Below are 21400 nucleotides of genomic sequence, written 5' to 3'. Positions count from 1 at the left end.
TCAATCACACTTGACCATATCGAGAGCTCTACTCAACTTGTAAAGCCTGAGGTCAGCCCTTGTAAGGTCATACTATGGCATACTATGGAATAAGATCTTCAAAACCGTCTAGCTTACTACAGAAATTTCTTACAATGTCGAGAACGCCACTGTCTTGTATTTTGAGGGGAATCCACAGAACAAGGCAATAAATTTGTGATTTCCAGACGCGAGACGAGCTTGATTCGATTCCCTCTTCTCCTCCTCCCACTTCTCCTCCTCCTCTTTACTGTCCTTTCCCATTTTATTCCCTTGTTTGTCGGAGTTTTTTGGTGAGAAGGGGGTGGGGAGAGAGAAAAAGGAAGAAGTTTCGAAAGCAGAATGGAGATGTTGCGTGATTTCTAAATCCTCCCCTCACTTTCCAACAGAAATTGACTGCTGGATTGGGGTGCTCCCCAGCCATAAATGGGAAATGGGGAATCATAGAACTGGCCATGAGAAAAAAGGGAATGGAAGAATTGCGATGGATTGGATGAAGAGCAGGAGTAGGTAGAGAATAAAAATTAGATAGGGAATAAGATTGATTGATTTATTGATTTATATTTATTTATGACATGCCAGGTCTTGAAAAACCTATTGCATTTAAAACATAACAATTATACATTGCGAAATAACAAAATAATAATAAATTAGAAATATTATTCTAAAAATAAAAAAGAAGAAATAATAAGTAAACTCAGTTAAAAGTAATTGAAAAATATAAAACAAGAGGGAAGAGTAAGAGAGAGAAGAGTAGTAGAAGGGAGAATGATGGAAAGAGGAGGAGGAATAAAAAGAGACAGAGAATAAGAACAAGTAGGCTAAGAATCATTAGGAAGAGAATTAAAATGTTTTTTTTCAAGAAGAAGAGCAAGCGAGGAGGAGAATGTCAGACGTAAGTAGAAGGATCAAATAAGGAAGAGCAAGCAAGAGGAAGAAGAAGTGGAGAGAAGCATGAGATGACAAAGAGGAGGAGAGGTAAGGAGCTTATGGAAAAGGAAAAATTGACAAAGAGGAAAAGATTGTAGTTAAGAAGAAGAATAGAGAGAAGGAGAAGAGTAGAGACAAGAAGAAGATAAAGACAAGGAGTAAATTGTGGTAAGGAACCACAAGTAGGCTGACATTTTTGGCACACTGCTAACATTTATGGGTTGATAGTTTATGATGAAAGGAGAGCCTCGTCAGTACATACTAACCAAACAAATCTGAACTCACTACACGTTCCTCACTCTTATGGGATAGTATTCATGTTGTAGTTTTTCTATTTTTTCATTGTGTTATAGTAATAGTGCTCTAGGCTTGATGATGCCGTTGACACCAAACAATACAGTATTATTTGCACTACTCTGGCACAGCACTTTGGAATTTTGCGCTCATGCTTCGCCAATGTGCTGATGTGAATACTGATGCAATGTGGCGCTTAGTCAAGTCCACTCTCGGTTTGTTGACATCCATTTCTGCTGTTTTATTTGCACTCACTTAGGCTCACCGGACACCATACAGCTTACATATCTACGTGTGAGAGCCTAGCCCAACACTACAACACGTCGAAGGTGCAGGACCAAGCCCAAAGTCATTCACACCTCCCCAAAAAACAATGAAAAAGAACTACATAAATTCCTTAATTTGAAGTTTCTGAGGGTAAGATTGTAGTTAGAATTTTGGGGGAGGTTCTAAATTGAAGATAAACAAGGTGAGAATTTCTATCAAGCCTCAAAATCTGACCTCAGTCTTTTATCCTATTCAAAATTTCAAGACTTGATTTCAAGACAAATATTGATGACAAGACAAATTTCAAGATTTGATTTTAAATATATTCTTTTCTAAAAGAAGTTTAGAAGAAAGAATCACTAAACCATCATGTGTAAGTGTGTCATTGTTTAAGTGGAACAATATTTTCAAATAGGATATTCTTGAATCATTTTTAATAAAATAGCATATGAATATGAGCTATCTCCATAAGCCTGCCTCGAATTCGTATTCAACATGTAGTAGAAGGTAGAACACCAAGAGTTATCCGCATAAGCTTTAGAATAGGAATTATCTATTTGTTGAAGAACTTGTTTGAGCAACCCGTTGTTATGGAAAATAGACTCTCTGGATGAGTAGTGATGTGAATAAGTAAAAACAAACCAGATGAATCTAACAGTAAAGCTATTCATGAAACAAAAATGAGAATATTGGACAAAGACGTTTTTTCCTCTATGGCAGCTGTTTTGAATGTTCTCAGGTTGTCCATATTATTTTTGATGAGCTTTGGTTCCCACCGAGTTGAATAATATAAATATTAAACCAGGCTTCACCTGCTTTTCAGACATATTTGTGTCAAGTCAAAGGTCAAGAAGCCCTTATCTTGATGCTTTTGTAAGTAGCGTTTCACAAAGAAATTCAAGGAAGGAAATGAGGGCCAGTACTAGTCAAACGTCAAGAGATCCTTGTGTTTTTCAGGAGTTTCAATTTTACAGAAAAAATTCTCAATGATATAGGTTGATCCCAGATTTTGTTGAATGGATAACATTTGTTTGAAGAATCATTTCACTTTAGAACCAGAAATTGCTCTGCCTTTCTACGGAAGCTTTGCTTGGATTTGGAAAATTGGCAACAAAAATTTGTTTGAAACAATTACGGTATCTATTGCAACAAATTCACATAACCAATTACACATCTGTTATTTCAAATTTAGAGTCAGTTGGAATTCAATAGGATCAGTAGTTCCTATCAGGTGATTATTTTATACTCTGTTCAGGAAGAAATTCACAGTGAACTCTATGCCTCGTTCTAAAACCTTACGCACACTACATTATTGGAATAATTTTACTGGTGTTAAGTCAACATGCGAGCGAGGAAGTTATCTTGCGGGTTGAGAGATAACAAGGAAACACCTACTCGAATAAGTCAAGTCGCACGGTAAACTGGCCCAACTCACTCTAATACCCTGCTTCAACTTGTAGATAGTAATTGTATCACTTGATAACCGAATTCAAGCCAACACTTCCCATTTTTCAAAAAAGAAGACGGTTACTCGATAGACTAGCTTCTATTTGAGAGATAAGGAGTCCAACAACTCCCATTTTTCATAGGAGAAAACGTGTACTTTCGATAAACAATCTTGTTTCCGTTAACACTTAGGGATAAGGTTACTGACATACCTCAGTTAAGAAGCTTGATATAAAGAGCTATTCTATGAACGCACATCCGTACCACTACAAAATGGACTAAAATACGCGCACAGGAATGTTACGGGTATACTAAAAAATCGTAAGAGTACATATGAGTAACTAATTCTTGCAAGAATGAATGTAGTTGTGCTATAATTACATATTTTCGTCGCACCTTTCATTCTTGCCTTGAAATGCTTATTTAGAATATTTATTTTTATTTATTAATTTTCAATGTTTATTTAAAATCTAGGAAATGTTTAGCCAGTTGCTAGCTACATGCACTCACCACTCAGAAGAAAAGAGTTTGGCAGTAGACAGTAGACTATTGTGGGGGTGTTCCAACTCAATATTTCACATCTAAGTCCTGATTACGAGACTATAGAAGCATTATTCAGAAAAAATAAACTGAATATTGTGCTGCTATCTAACGATCTCTAGTCCTCTGACTCACGAGTCAATCGTCAACAGATAATAGATGGTGGAAATGTGACATTTTCTGTAGGCCGCATTATGTCGGAGCAGCACGATTGTAGCATTGATTTTGCGTTCAGAAGCCGAAGGACCTTTCGGAATGAATATACATTACACATACGGTGCTAGAATCGAGACGCATTTTTTATAGCGGTAAGGATGGAGGAGTGAGAGAGAGAGAGCCAGTTGTTTCTATCGACTTTGTCTTCTCCAAAACAGAGAACACCAATAAAAAGAGTTGGCTGAATGGCTGTCAATAATTGAAGAGCGGCGCCCCAGTCGCTACTCCTCTGCTTGCTTCTCCAAAAACTTTATTTTTACTGCTTGCGTATTCTCTAATTCCTTTTGTTCTATTCTTTTATCCGTTCTACTATCTATTCCTGATATTCCTTTCATATCCTCCTATCTAATCAGTTTATCCTATTTGTTCTATGCTTGATTATAACCTCATTTTTCAATATCTCTCTTTCTCTCTCCTTGGTATCCTGTGTAGGATACTCAAGAGTATCCTTTTTCAAGAATGGACAGTTATCTGTTCAAACCTTCACCAATTTAGGTACATTGAAATTAGATTTTTTTATTCATATCACAATTATTCTTCAGTTTATACTCTGTAAATTCAACGGAAACTCTGCTGTATTCTATAAGTATATAAGCCAGTTCATATTTTAATCTGCATAAATAAGATAAACATTTATCTAAAATCTCTCTCTCTCTCTCATTGTGTGAGAAAAATGGAAGAAGGGCGAGAAACAATGTGAAAATCACGGAGGGTGATTTATACAGAGTAACAGATCATTGCAAACGGAAAATAAAGTAAACAAAACTGGTTGGCGGGTGTTTTGTGTGCGATGAAGCCACGACAGAGACAGAGAAGGCAGTAATTTTCAATGAGAGCACAAATTGGACAATTTAATGGATGCACCGAGAGCTATAGTCGGTCGGCCGCCGCTGCTCTATAATGAATTTATTAAAGCAATAGAACACAGACGTTTCTAGAAGGCTGCTCCAACGACCTTGACGCATTTCAGTCACATCGCAATAATTGACAATACTAAACACAGTGCACCTAGAACAGCTGATGTGTATGAAGAGGTGACAGGGAAATAGGAAAGTTCAATTTAAAAAATAAAAATAAAACGTTTTAGAGCTAACAAAACAGATAATGCTTCTAGTCCAGGCAATGAATGCTCAAAAAAGGGTTTAGAGGGAAAAGTTGGGAAGACAATTTTGACCCCGCAGTTCTGTTAATGGTAGTGAGGAGGTAAACATATCAAAAGCCCCCACCCCTACCCCCTGTGCTAAGGGGATGGGGGTGGTTTGAAGGGACCATTTTTTGGTTTTTCGCATAAAACTCAAAAACTATGTATCCTAAGGACTTGACTGTCATTTAACAAATTAAAGCTTACATAATTCCCTACAATATTCTTTTTACAACTTTTTCTATATCTCCTCTAGTTTTCGAGATATCCACCATTGAGGGTGTAATATTTTTGGAAGAAACCCGTTTGCCACCAATTTTTTTCTATTTTTGCTCTTATAACTCTTTAAAAATCGAGAAACTATTGATTGAGAGAGCAATAATTGTTGCAGCAATGAAAATTTCACACCCTACATTGAAGCTGCTATAACAATGAAAGAAAAACTTTGAATAGTGAAGTAATACATCATTTCAAAGAGAATTCAATTCTCTACAAACCCACGATGATCATCAGTTTTTATGATGCATTGTTGGAGATTTATAAGCCCTGAAAGAGCAAAACATTGGATAAAAACCTGATATTTTAAGAATTACACACCTTCAAGAGCGAATATCTCGGGAACTGTTAGGAGTATTACAACATTCCACTTTACAAAAAGTGTAGAGAATTTATCAAGCTTTATTTTTCATCTGTTAGTTATGTCGGTTAAACACATTGTTCTTAAGATATAAGTGTGGAAGCAAAACGCTGAAAAATGCAACTTTTAAACCACCCTCATTCCCTTAGCACATGAGTTAGGAATGGGGACTTTTGATAATTATGTTCTTCCCCTAACTAGTCTCAACAAAACTGCAGTCAAAAATTTTGTTTAAAACATTCCCTTCAAATTCCTTCGTCAATTGGTTTATTGTTGCAAAAATGGAGATTTCACACTCAACACTAAAGCTGCTGCAAAAGGTGTAGGGAAATTTGTAAAAGTGTGAAATCATACATCAAATTGAAGAGAATTTAATGCTCTATAAACTCATAATCAATATGGATTTTTCCCATCGATTTTTAAAAGTTATAAGAGCAAAAATATAAAAAAATTGATAGCAAACGTGTTTTTTTTCAAAAATGTCACACTTTCAAGGGTGGATATTTCGAAAACTAGAGGGGATAATTATAAAAAAAAATGTAAAACGAATATTGTAGGAAATTATGGAAGCTCCAATCTGTTATATGACAGTCAAGTCCTTAAGATACAAAGTTTTTGAGTTTTTATGCGAGTAACCAAAGAATTGTACCTTTAGACCACCCCCATCCCCTTAGCACATGGGGTAGGGGAGGGGACTTTTGATATGTTTACCTCTTTACTACCCCAAACAGTACTGCGGGGTCAAAAATTGTCTTCTCAACTTTTCCCTCTATAACTTTTCCTTGACTGGACTATTCGCCCGATTTTGTGTGATTATTCTCCGAGAAATAGTATACACTTTGATTGAACAGAAAATCTGGAATGATGTTAATGAGTAATGTTGGATTGTTGTTGTAATGGAAACAAATAATATAAGCTTATTAGATATAAAGGATTCATGGAAGTTAATTTCTATTTAAATGTAATCAAACAAGCAATCTATCGATAGATTAAATTATTCAATTAGATTAATTTAATTTTTTCATTTTTTTGCGAATTATGCCCACTTGTGCTTTTATCTTGTGCGTGGGTGATTTGATTAGATGACCTATCGGTGGGATTCGAACCCACGACCAGGTAGCGTTATAGCAGACTGAATTATAAGGGTGCAACCAGTGAGTAGGTATAGAATGTAAAATTCTATACTGTTGCTATTATATTATGAATGTTACACTCTGACTCACTGGGAGCAACGCCAAAGTTGTCACGGCTAACATGGCTGCCAAATTGTTGAACAAGTAGCAATTGCTTGTATTGAGGGGCTGATACTGTCAAAATTCTACTAGAATTGAGTTTTTCAAAGTGGGCCCAATTGAGTTTGATAATCACCAACTTTCAAATCCTACTGTCAACATTAGTGTCTCCATTCTCTTCTCATGAAGTAGAAGTGATAACGAAAGATAACCCAATTCATTGTAATTTGAAGAGGTTTATCGGCCAATCAACTTCTCACTAATAAGAAAATCAGCGATTAGCCCACTCTCATGAAAACCGATTCCATTCTCACTTCGAAATTTAGAGAATGATTGAAAGTTTTCAATCAGTAGATTAGGAGAGGGAATTGTCAAGACTATGCAGTAGATAACCTTCTAGTAACGAATCATACTTGAAACTCTTGAGTTTTGAATGTTAATGTTCCGAGCAAAGACGAATGTTCTCAAGAACCGCTTCAAATATTATTCGGAAGAAATAATCTGCATTATAATATTGACGTCTTTGGAATCGGAACATTTGAAAAAATTACAAAGATAAAAAACCGATAAATTTTGTCATCTATTCAATGGCATCTCTCTAATGAACCAATATCAGAATCAATGTTCTCTTCAATTAATTAATGGAATCTACAGATTGTTGAAGAAGTCACGACCTCTGAAATTTTAATAGAACGCGATAATATAAGAAAAATCAACCCGAAATTGAGAAGATTCTAGTCTCAAAAAGAATCTTTCACTAATTCCATAATTTATAACTCAAAACAATCATTCTATTTGAAAAAACTCATAACAATCATACTCATAAATTATCACTGTATGTGATAGTTAGCAAAAAGAGTATGAGAAAAAGAGCCCCATTGACATACAAACTTTGTCTCTGAGACGTTTTAGAAAATTAAAAGTTCAGTGGGATAGTACTATAAGAGAAATCTATAGTTTTTTCTTGTATTGAATATCGATATTTTTTATGAGACATTGTAATACCTCAACGTATTTAGGACTGAAAGAAATAATGTGACACTCTAGAATCTCATACGTTTTACTGCAAATGAATATTACTGTTTACTCCTATCAACTGCACAGTGAATTATTACAAGGGATGTGGGTCCAATCAAGAGATTCTTCCAATCAATTGAGTATTTGTAATACAGTATTGTAATTATACAGTAGAATCTATAGAGGAATATTTTATTTTGTTGATGCAGATTGGAAGATGAAAGTCCCAATATCCAAATAAGTTTAGAAGTTATTGGTTGAATAAAACATTCAGAATTCCACCATAAAAGCTATTTCAAGATTCCAAGATTCATTTAGTGAGAAAATCTCGCTCAATTTCAGTATTCAAGTTGAACGATGATAGACAGGACCCTGAGTAAATAGTGACCTGAGTACAGCACCTTGTTTGATGGCATACCTGCGTGAATAGCATTTTAATAGCCGATAAGCAAGGAATGAAAACTTAGTCTGGACAATTGCCATTTATCAAATAAGCGCTATTAAGTCCGTCCAAGTCACCGGACTTAATTTTCTGGCAGATGGCCGATTCAGAATCTCCTACTTTTACGCTCAAAACATACAACTGATTCACGAGAATCCAAAACTTCTACCACAATAATATTTACTTGGTGCACCCTCGATTAGAGAGGAGAAGCCTCTTCTGAATCAGTCCATTCTTATGTGTCGTAAAAAATTGAAATAAGAATCATGATAAGGTAAATGAAGTGTGGTAGTAACGGGAGTGATAGGATTGATGTAGGTAACATCACGAGTGTAGGCCTAATCCATTCTGTTACAAGTCACGAGTACATCGTTATTTATTCACGCTTCTCACGTCAAGTATCAAGCATGTAATTCATACTTTCCAAGCCCCCCTAAGTTCATTAGTTATGGATACTTTTTCAAAGCATTGATAAGGCTTGCCATACTTTACTACATTACTTCATACTTCACTTAACAATTCGGAACGCTTTATTCAACGAAGGAGAGCCACACAATTCTCCTCTTTTCTAGTTAGAGTCTGTTGAGCAATTCCAAACTAAATGAATTGAATAGTTACTTGCCCTAAGTGCTCTGTAGAAGCTTCAAAGTGTGTCTATTTCTAGCTCGTGTGACTTTGACAAACCTGAGAAAATCCGTACCGTTAGCCTATGGTGTCTCCTATCTAGGGTAGAATATACTATATATTTTACTATTTTTACAGTAATATATGGTCTTCTTGAATGTAAGCTGAGCAATCAACAGTAATGTGAACAGGTGAAGAAAGAAGAGTATATTAGTGATGATGACGGCTCATTTTCGGTAGATTTATTAGTTTGCTAGTCACATGTAAATACGTAGTCAACATAAATACGTAGAAAGTGATATTGCCGAAGAAGGAAGAATAAATAGAAGTAGAAGTAGAAGGAAAAATTATAGAATTTGATCAACTAACTGATTAAACAGCTTTGTCCATTCGTTGGAAGAATGTCTTATTAATTTCTAGTTTTTATTCCATCAAGACTTCAGGAGGAAAAATAAGGATAGATTAATACAATGAGAATTATAAAAACATTTTTTAAGAGCTATTTTGAAAAGAGTATAAATCATTACAATCTCATCAATCAGATTTTATAGAAAAATTGATAATTGTATTTCATAAGAACTATGTTTCATGATATCTTTGTATGATAAGATTCTTGAAACACAGTTCAAATTCTTCACAAAGCTCCTGATCATATACAATCGGACAATCCAATCAGGTTGCTAATAATTTCAATCATTCTTAAAATTATCGACAACTGAGAGAGAATTGGAATGAATTTTTTAATGATGAAAATTTCAGTTGAATCAACTTGCCGCAAAAAAAGGTTGAAGGAAGAAGCGTTACATAATGAGAAGAGTAGACGACTTGCAGTTAGTTAGGCCTACTGCGTCTAGTCCAATTTACACGTTCACAACAAAATTAGTAGACCTTCATGAAGTACAAAGTAGAATGCTAACTAGAGAAAGACTGAATGAATCGTGAGTAGGAGAGAAAAGAAAATGGGTGGAGAGAGAGAGACAAGTACAGAAACGAGTGGAGAGTAGATGGAGAAAGAGCGATTAAGAGAACACGGAAGAGGGAAAGAAGAGTAATTGAAATAGGAGCAGCGGGCAGGTGGGAAATGTGAAAAATGAAGAAGAAGAATATAGTGGTTATTAGCATTTTTCCTTTGACAGTCAACACTAATTTGACAGGCAATACATTGTAGAACACGGAATGACTGAGAAGTGGAAGAAGAAAGGAAGCTTCTGAAAGTTGTTATGCTCGCCTTTGATGCTTATTGACAGGTAAATTTTAAAGTTATTACAGAGGCCTAAATGTAGCGATTCTATTGAATCGAGACAATGATTGAGTTTATATGAGTTCTTTCATGAATAGCTTCAATTTTTATGGTGCATTATAGTGAAAAAACACTGATAAAAATGTATTATTCTCTGGGTTTTTGTTTTTGAAACAAGAAATGCCCGTATGAGTTTACATATCACATTGTTCTTACTTCCAACTGAGAATTTCCGGAAAATGTTTTCAATTATTACTGGTTTGTCCTTTTTATCATGTGTAGTCTTTGTGATACTTTTGACAAGGAATGTGAAACCAAGATTAGATAGCAACGGACTTTTTAATGTATTAACAAGTCTATGAACGGTACAACCCCACTTATCACTAATTCGCATTGTTGAAGTATGAAATTTGTACTTATGAAGAAGTATTATTCAAAAATTAATTCATTTCTAAAATAACTGAGGTTATCTCCGTACCAGTTTTACTTAAGAGGGTTAATTCTTCTCATGAATATGTGCGTCTGCTCTATAATTCTAGCAAAAGTAACGCAACACTCCCATCCCAGCTAAAAAGCAAATAATTCCAACAGAAGGTGAGCTTTCGGTGTTATTTGAGTTGGCTTCTTTTCTCACCTGGCTCTATTAAGCACACACTTTTCTTGTTCAAACTTTATGAAACTTTTCCTCGGCTCAGCTAAGTCTCGAGAAGTGTTGGAATGGGAAAAAGTTGAAAACACCACAGTGAGGTTTCACTTTTAATACAATATGAAAAGCAGCAACCTTTGCTGAGTTCTTGCTATTGAGGTAATTATTAAAATTGCTAGTCTACCTGCAACCTCATTGAATATTGATTACGAAAGTAAATTTTAAAGCAGCTCCTATTGAAGTTGAATGGCTTCAAGAAACCAACGTTTTAATGAGGCATCATTTTGAACAATGAGGTTTTTACTAGTTTACTCAGAGGCTTCAAGTGCCTTGTTCAAAAGATTGAATGATTGCAATGATTCTTGTAAGTTGAAAACGTTATTGTTTTGTAGCTCACAGTGAGTTATGATTTAATTAAAATCTTTCTTCCAGTGTTGATGGAAACTTGGAAATGTTCTTCAATTCCAAAAATGATAGAAGAAAATGCTGCATTTCGGATTTAATTCATAAGTGAATCACTGAGTCAATAAAATCTCAAATTTGTCATTCAAGTGATTTGAGAGTATTCTAGAGATTCTAAAGTGATTCAAGCTAATGAATAGTAATTTCAGTATATAATTTTATTACTAATAATAGTAATTCTCCCAGTGAATTATGATTTAATTAAAATCTTTCTTCCAGTATTGATGGAAGCGTGGAAATGTTCTTCAATTCCAGAAATGATAGGAGAAAACACTTCGGATTTAATGTATAGCTGAATCACTGAATCAATAAAATCTAAAATGTGTCATTCAAGCGATTTGAGAGTATTCTAGAGATTCTAAAGTGATTCAAGCTAATCAGAGAAAACCTCGGAAGAACCATTTTAGGTGGAAAGATTATAATAGAACTATTATGGATGTTGGTTGCAAGATATTGACTTTCTCATTTGTGAGAATCCTCGTTTCCCACAACCCCTCCTCTAAGCTTTGAAGCCCTTTACTCTTTCCTCTTCTTCACAATACCCCACCTTCTTCCACCCTACACCTCCCTTTCGTTCTTCTCCTAGCCTGCGAGCTGTAAACTGTCCAAGTCTGGCCATTTATTACGCTGCTAACAGGTCATTACTAGGTATGGGACTGCTACTACTAGAACTTTGTGTAGTGGGCACCCTATACTGGAGAAACGCCTTGTTTCTAATCATCTTAAGTTACCTTCTCCATTACAAAAACTGTTTCTGGGGTATTCTTGTGTTTTCAAATTGCAATTATTTATGATTATCACAATGTAAGCAATCATTGTGATTATGCATTAACCTTCAGCTTCAGCATTTCTTTTTATTAGTTTCTACATTTTCATTGAGTACGGTATTTGCAATTTGTCATATTTTTAGGCATTGGAACTCATAAATATAGATTGTCAAACATTGAAGAAAAATTTACATTACAAGTCGATCTTAATAATCATTATCTGTCGAATAACAATATTATATGGAACAACAACAATCAGTGAAAACGAATAACTAATAATTATTATTCTCTTGTTAAAGGTGTCTAAGCCTACATTATTCTTAATATTTATGAACAGAGAAGTATTGCTAATCAACCAATTTTGTACTAGATATAAATTAAAACGACCTAAATATATGAAATACAGGTATCAATACAATAGGTATGAAATACAATAGATCTTCGAATAACATCACGTGGATAAAATGAGTGGTACGCCTTCGTTTGATGGGTGATCACTTTTTGGCCAGCATTATAAACTTCCATTTTCATGCATTTCACTTTTAAGTGATTATTGTCTTTAATAATGTGCTTAGCATTTCAATTGGAGCACTGTCAATGTTGGAACCTAAAGTGTCACATGTGAGTCATATAATTCTCACTCCATTTCCACACACACCTTCTGATAGTCTCTTATTCTTGAATTCTCTCGCATATTCATCATCTTGTCTCTGCTTTTGGCTTGCAGCCATCGCGAATATCGTGCAAACTACCGAACAGAGAGAATATTTTAGAGAAGGTGAGCAAAGGAAGATGGGTTGAAACCAATGAGTAGAGAATAAAATGAAAACAAGGCAAGGGAATCTGGCTGAGTCTCAGAATAAACCTGATTTATTTTACATCAGTCAGGTACCTTTTGTGACAGATAATGGTCCAGTACATAAAATATTTAATATTCCTATTTAAAATTTTCATAGTTCAAAATCATATTCTTCAGATCATTAGCTAGAGAATTGGCAGTAAAATAGCGAGTTCACTAAAATAGATTTATTTATACCGAAATGATTTCAAGTGGACTTTAAATGTTGAGGCACTTCCACAAGTAATAAAGTGGGAGAAGAAATTAGAAGAGCCACTCACTTGGGATATGTTTCAAGTAAAGTAGGAATCACTTTCTACAGACTGAAACTAACAGTAACATAAATTAATGAAAATATATTAGGAGAAGCTTGTTAGAGATAACCAGAGAGTTTGTAGGCTAACATACTCTTAAGGCTTTAATTAAATTCAATGATTCAATAAATGAATGGATCAAAATATGAACATTCTATTCATTCAAGTGAATATATTCCTAGATTAGTTTCTGAAATAAAAAATGCATCTACAGGATAAGAAAGTGTTATTTCTTCTCAATATCCAAAATCAAAATTGCCCAGCTTGTCTTAGTATTGGTAGCTGTAATTATTATGAAATACAGCTTCGTGACAAAAGTGATATAATATGTTGTCGCAGGTCGCTGGTGGATGAGGAAGGACTTTTGTCTCTACTAATGTTCATAAAATCTATCAAACATACTGTTTCTCAATTCATATTGATAACCAAAACTAGTTTCTCATAGCTTCAATAAGTCTGCAGTAGTGGCAACTGTAGCATTACATTCCGGTTGCTGTAACCGAACATCTATGTTCATTTTGGAGTTCATTAGCCCATCAAATTATTATGCAGTTGGGCTAGTTTTTCTATCGTCAAGAAGTAGGCAATCACCACAATATTCTTCCTTGTCTATTCTGGAGAATAGAAGTTTCTGAAACTAGTTCTACGAGTGAACATTTAGTCTAGTCGAGTACCGGTAACGCAACATATGTTTCATCACAGTATTCACGAGTAGTCATTCATAGTTCGATCTCCGTTTAAAACCTGGAACCTGGAGCTTCAATCTTAAAGCATTTGATAAAACGTTCAATAATTCAAGCAGATAACGTAGGATTGTGCGTGGAAATCTATTGCTCCGATTATAAGAGTAATCAAAAAATGTAACTTTTGACATATTTGACTTTTTGACATTATAGGCTTTTTTGTCATATTAGTCATATCTTGTCAAATTTAATAGTCATACTAGTCATATTTTGCCATATCATATTGTCATTATAGACAATTAAATTTTAACATATTTGACTTATATGTTACTTTTTGACATTAGTTGAGTGAAGTTGAGAATCGACAAAACCAAAAAGACAGTCGTTCTTTCGTACCGTCAAATAAAAATACACCTGCTCTCAATAACCTTTCTCTCAAGAGGTTATAGTCTCTATTGTATCCATTTCGTATCTTGGAGGAGAATTCCATATTTTGTGGATAGTATCCACAAAAGATAGGGTTTTCTTCTATTTGACGTAGCTTCATTGTTCAATTGTTTTTTCATTTGTGTGATTCTATCAAACCCATATTTTAAGGTTCTGATTTTATTGGATTCACTAGATATTCAACTTCAACCAAAGACAAATTAATCAACTTGAGATTATTCTGGATTTATACTCTGTTTTGATTTGAGTTGATTCTTTCAATTTATGTTTCTATGTACCAGGAAATAGTAATAGAGTTTTCGGAGCAACAACTCTTTTTTCAATTCTCGAACGGTACCGTGTACCATGTGATATTTCCTCCTCTTTCTCAAACCACGTCGTCAATAACTTGATATAGCTCCAAAAACGTCAATAAATGCTTCAGACAGAATCATATCATTATTTTATAAAAAATTATTATCACCCAATATATTATAATTATATCAACATTAGCGTTATCATTTTATATAATGATAATTTATCACTATCATTATCATCAACATTATTAATTGATAAACTTTATGTGACCTACATCGATAAAGCAACGAATCTATGTTTCGTATTTTCAAATGTCATGTCCCAGTACATAGCTTCCGTTAATAAAATTGAACTGCCAAGATTCCTTTTACATAATTTTACACATTACTGTAATGTTTCCTGTGACAGTTATAAAATCTGAAAAACCATTGAATACGGTTATATTGCTACAATAGTGATATGAATTATGTGAATTTGAAACGACGTGGTATGGCCTAATTATTTAGTGTGTAATTATAGGACACAGTTTTGTAATAATTACGGATATTATTGATGGTATTATCATTACTGATAAAATTTTGATCGACATGGGTCGTAGAAGTTTTTACGCCTCCGAGTCAACTAGGAGATAAACCAACCAATATAAAAAGTTAGCAATTATTCTAAAATCTAGTAATTTCAACCTAATTGTTAGATTAGGATTCTCTATTGAATGGAATGAAATTCAAGTGGTTAATTACAGCAATTTCATTATTATAAACAGTATTGGAATATTATTCAGTGATAAACTCCATCCAAACAAAACTCTCTCTCATCGTATTATTTCCTATCAAACTCATTCACTCATTAATAGATTCATTAATGTATTTTACTCAGTAATAATGTAGCTCACAATGCACAATAGTGAAGAAAGAGACAGCCACCTTGTAACCCATAATCGACTTTCCCAAAAGTCCAATTCAAAGCATTTTTCCAATTGAGTAACAGATTGAAATGTAACGAAAGAACATTGAAAGATGGAAGTTCAATGGGAACAATTTTTAGTGTTTTACAGACGATTTAAACGAATTGAATGAAAGGTAGCCTAAATTACCATCAACACTTCACTTTCAAAAGAATCAATATACCTCTACTGTCACACATCACCAACTAAAATCTATAGATGATAATAATAACTCATAAATTCTCAGGTTTTATGAAACTAGCAATAAAACCTCCACATTTGACTCTAATCCAATTCAAATCATAATTTCTGAAAGATTATAGGAAATCAGTTCAAACCCACCATAAAAACACGCAATTACAATTCAGTCTGAATGAATTATTATCATAACAGAATAACTCGACTACTCAACTTTTGAAGTGGTTGAAAAAGTAGTATTGTTATACTCTAATACAATGTTACTACAACAATTTTTGCAAAAATGATAAGGTGTTCTTAATATTTTAGATTGCATTATGTTATCTGAATAGAATTTGGTTGTTTTTTCAAGTGCAATATTCTCTTTTCAAGTGCTCAGAGTTTGCTAGCAAGTTAGAAGTTTTGTTCTCAATAGCCATCTTATATTGAAAAATTAGGCTAAGCTTTCAAGTTTTGGGAATAATTATTTATGGGAGTTGTTTTAAGTAATCCACATGAACATTTTCAGTTCAAATCTAAAGTTGAGTCACATAATCCCTCCAATTGGGAATAATTTTCACTTGGAATTGGCCTGTAAGTAAAATTTGCTCCGTGATTCTATCGATAGAAGAACTAAACAGAGTTTCCCATTGAAATATTGGAAAGACAGAGTTTAACTAGTTGAAGAAGACTAACTAATTGAAGAAATTAATCAATTCTTTAATTACTTTAACTAATACTTCAATACTTTAACTAATTGAAGAAGTTTAACACTGAAAAGAAGAATATTGTTCAACTTTGAACCGTGAATTGATAGAAATGTACAAACAAAACCAAATATCGTCAACAAGTTTGAAACCAATCTCATATCTTCATTTAAACTAATGTCGGATACAAATGGATGAAAGGCTGAAGAAGCAACTATGAGTACGTTTGATTAAAATAGTTATTAGCTTCAAACGGCTGAGTTGTAGAGACTTGCATTGGTAATTAGAACTCATTCAACTTCCTTCTGAGCTAGGCTCCAAACTAAAACAGTGCTGTTATCGCAACTTATCTGGAAGGAACGAAGACAAATTGAGTAGACACAAGGAAAAGTGAAGTAGCAGGCCGACTTGCCGAAATAAGTTTGAATTTATCAGAGTAGATAAGTAGATAAGTAGCATGAAAGTAGCGAATTCGAATTCAGGGAGTAGGCTGTCAAGTATTCATAGAAGTTTATTACTTCAGGTTTATTACAAACTGCACCAGCAGGAATAACAAATTTATCCCTTCCATCAATTTTCATAGACTCCACTACCATCAATTAGGTCGGTTTGTAAACAATCTACTTCTTCCCAGAATTATCATAATAGACAGGAAAGTGACCCCAAAATCAATGCTAATAACAAAGTTTGCCATTCTGACAACAGAGTTAACTTCACTTTCAATATTCAATTTTGAAGCAGCCTCCTGCTTTAGGTGAAACTTTGAATTCAACTTCTGAAATGGCTGATAGAAATTAGTTGTATATCATGCACCCAGTAAATGAACCATCGAATTCATTTGAATCAAGTATGCGAAGAAGCCTAGTATGCTATGGAAGCGGTCCGTATCACATAAATCATCATGTAACCCGAATTGACAGATAATCAGAAAACAGGAAAGTCTAGACTAAATGAATAGCAAACTATATACAGCCAATAAATAGTAAATTACTCTTTCAATAATAAACTATTCTCGAATAATAAACTTAATCGGAGAATATTTAAGAAGTATAGTGGACGAATGTTAATTTATTGAATCAGACGAATATGATGAGAGAAAAAGTTAGATTTGAAGTTCAATCAATTTAAATAATAATACAGTATGTAATGTTAATGGGGAAGCAAGTAGTTTATTCCAACATAGGGAAAATCAAACATTATTTGGAATAGAAAATTATTTCAAATTCAATCACCAACAACCAAAAATCTGGTGTAGCGCACTCACACAACTTTCCTTGCCGTTATGAAAATTGATCACCTGACGCTAGTGTTCTCGCGCATCTCAAGTCTACTATTCAAAGATATGAGACAGCTGGTAATAGGTCAATAACGCTGGAGACACACGATATCTGCTATCTCTTCGTAGTGAATGATTTAATAGAACCAACAGTTGCAAACAGTTTGCAATTTGATAATCACATTTTCTCGAATTTCAAGCTTATTTTTAATTTTGGGTGGAAATGTTACTGGACATTAAATGCAGAGATTTTCATGCTCAATCTTTTCCACTTGAAATTTCTTGTTTAAATTGTATATGAAGGCTGATAATTGAGAATCTCAAATCAAACTTTGCATAGATGGGGCGGAGTTCCTGAAATTTTTACAGATATAGGACTTGTTGATAGAGCTTGTCAATGACTATTTCAGGTATGAATTTGATCAAAATCGTTGGAGACGTTTTCGAGAAAACGCGAAAAACCCTGTTTTTGACAACATTTTCGCCATTTTAGCTGCCATCTTGGATTGCATTTGATCGAAATTGTTCGTGTCGGATCCTTATAGTGTAAGGACCTTACGTTCCAAATTTCAAGTCATTCCGTTAACTGGGAGATGAGATATCGTGTACACAGACGCACATACACTCATACACACACACACACACACACACACACACACACACCAATACCCAAAAACCACTTTTTCGGACTCAGGGGACCTTGAAACGTATAGAAAACATGAAATTAGGGTACCTTAAAATTTTTTGGAAAGCAATACTTTCCTTACCTACGGTAATAGGGCAAGGAAAGTAGCCTAATGAAACGTATAGAAAACATGAAATTAGGGTACCTTTAATTTTTTTGGAAAGAAATACTTTCCTTACCTATGGTAATAGGGCAAGAAAAGTAAAAACAAGGAGTCTTTCATCGCATAATCTGAGTGGTCTCTTAACATAGGTAGCGTGTATATCTGAATCCGCTCCCCCCTACCAGAGTGCCCACTAACCCCCCCCCCCATTTGAATATACTAATAAGGACTAATGTGAAAATATCTCACTAAATTTCCAGTCAGGTAGATCGTCATAATTAGTGAACATAATCTATATTAGCATCCAAATTCAGAAAACTTAGATGAACTCAATATTTGAAAGATTATCGAGTCTGCAGTTATGATAATAATCTAGTTAGTATTAGAATAAAATGTAGCTATGATGGTCTGGTGAAAAAATATGATGGTCTGTCTGGTCATGACAAGCGTGTGACATGGAACTGCAGCTTCACCGTAAATGTCAAGGCTTCTACAAATCGTTTCATGATTGGGCGCTTATTGATCGAGGAGCCCACAACCCAAACCCTCAAATCCTTAGGGATAATGTATTACTACCCTATTTTACAGTGCATGTTGTATTGATTCATGATAGTGAAGGTAAGCGAGATTTGCACGGATTATAGCTGGATTGCATTATATCCTGTCAAAATCACGAGGCTTATTTCAAATGGAAATTAGCTTGATTAATATGGAGCTATATTTATTAACATTGCAATATACCGAATTTTGAATAATTCCAACCCGAGGGTTACTAATTTACCGATTGGAATTCAATAATGATCATTTTCGATCTTCTGATCTATAAATATTCATAGATTTGAACTTAAGAGTGAAACTTTAACTCTCTGAGAAGTGAATTTGAAAGTGAATAAGAAACAGAAGTGAAGTTTCATGTCTTTGATGTTTGTTTCTAACAGTGAACTTGATGATTTCTACAACTTATGTGTTTTGACCAAACAGGTTAATAACAAAAATTTTGTATAGTTCATACTTGTTCAATTAATTTATGAAAAATGAATAAAAATATAGATTAATGTGCTTTCCAAATTCTATACATTCTAATGCTATCCAAAATTCATAGGCATCCTAATAATAGTAAACCTTCATTTTTTCTCAGTACTTAATTTTCAGTATTTTTCACAGTAAGGAATCAACTTTTAAAAGGTTGAAATGATATTTTATCATAATGATATTTTTGAACCTTTTGAAGTTATTTTTTACTCGCATCCGAAAAAAATTGATTAATATTGAAAAATCAGGAACGATTTAGAATTTCACAATTTAAAAAATGAGAAACCCAGGAATAAGCTGAAAGAAAACCTTGAGCTAACTAGTTTCATTAATAATATTATGGCGTTTTCGTTATCACCAGTCAGGAGTTTACAGGTAGAGAGATATAACGGTTATCTACTTTTCATTTCTTGTAATTCAGATAAGTTTTTGTTAGTTTTCCCGGTATTAGTGTATAATTATTGAATTTTGAAAAATTGGTAATGACTCAAAATCGAGAAAAATAACTACTATTGTATAGTAAATACCGGTAATAGGATGCCAAGTGAATAGATCACAAAGGACCATTTTATTTAATGGAATAGGCTGGCTACTCATTCTTTCAAATGAATGTGTAGGGGAATAAGCCGAATAAGTATTGCTAGTATTTTGATACCAATATATTGAAACCTCTGGTGGCATGAGAACATGGCCCGAAAATACAAGTCTAGAAGGACTTCCAATATTTCAACACTAAACATTTTCCAACTTTCAAACTGAATATTCCAGTATTTTGTGGATATACTGGATTAGAAGAAATTGAAATACAGCAATTTTTAACTTGTTCTAGTAATATGAAGAAGAGAATGTTTGTCTATAATACATAATACAGATTCCCAAGATAGAAACTGTTACAAATAATATTCGTGAAAGTGGCTAATGTATAATATGACCAACTATTTGAAGTACCCACATGACGACCAATGTGATCAATCAGAATTCCTACAATATTAAAAAAATATATATATATACAAATTTTATTTTATTGTTTTAATGGATTAAATAAGTGGAGAAAATGATAGATGATGGTGAAAAATTAACGGATAAAACACAATGCACAAATGACACACTCATTGCTAGTCCTAACCCATGAGCACTAAAGCACCGTCACCACCACCCAGGGGGTCAAAAAGTGTCAATTTTTGTGAGTACTCACCAGTCATGGGTAACCGGCGCCATCGCGTTTTCCGGCCCTTTTTGCCCATTTTCACCAAAACCCGCTGATTTTTTTCTCAAAAACAAGCACACATCATCCAAATTGAAATGGTTGGTATCTAGGTAAGAGGGTAACGAACACACTTGCAAACGACAAGAGGCCATGCGCGCAACTGAGGCTGTCTCAGCCCTCAGCGGCGGCCGGGAACATTTCGGCCTCTTCTGATGGTAGCACTGGTTTCCCCCACTCAGCTGCAGTGGCAGCACTGATTTCCCCCATCGGCTACTGATGCGACCAACGCCAATATCACCACTCCACTTCCCCCAGTGCAAGGGGGAAATTTCGGTGGTTTCTGCATTTTCTACTTCCTCTTCTTTGAAATTTAGGGGAAACTTAGGCATTTTCTGTTCAACCCTCACGTTACAAATATTTTCTTCCTTCTTCTATTTTTCTTCTTTTTGGAAATTCAGTGTGGGGTTTCCACATTTTCTGCTTTCCTCCTCGCTTATCGTTCGTTTTCAAAGTTTTTCTTCTTTTTTCATTATTCTTCTTCTCCTTTCGGCTCACGTTCTCCTCCTCGTGTTTGTATTACCCTTTCCCCTGATCCTCCACCAACTCCTGCTATGTTCCTATTTATATTGATTTTCTCTTTCTTCTTATCCTCTTCCTTAATCTTCTCTTCCTTCTCCTCTGTTTCTCCTTCTTCTCCTCTCTTCCTCCTCCTTCTCTTCCAGCTCTTTTTGATATTTCTTCTCCTTATTCTTCTCTCTCTTCTCCAACATCA

The 21400-nt window shown here is 34.3% G+C and overlaps 1 protein-coding gene across 1 annotated transcript in view; it reads right to left on the bottom strand.

Moving 5' to 3' along the window:
• Positions 1-20802, bottom strand: part of LOC111051386 — an 86263-nt gene extending 65461 nt beyond the window's left edge. The window contains exon 1 of the mRNA XM_022337897.2: positions 20617-20802. Coding sequence (XP_022193589.2) covers positions 20617-20665 — 49 coding nt within the window. The 5' untranslated portion in view covers positions 20666-20802. The remainder of the gene's footprint in view (positions 1-20616) is intronic.
• Between the last annotated feature and the right edge of the window lie 598 nt (positions 20803-21400).

This window comes from Nilaparvata lugens, chromosome 6, assembly GCF_014356525.2.
Source record: "Nilaparvata lugens isolate BPH chromosome 6, ASM1435652v1, whole genome shotgun sequence".
Taxonomy (NCBI): Eukaryota; Metazoa; Arthropoda; class Insecta; order Hemiptera; family Delphacidae; genus Nilaparvata; species Nilaparvata lugens.
The sequence above is the reverse complement of the archived record's forward strand: the minus strand, read 5'-3'. Positions and strand labels throughout refer to the sequence as shown.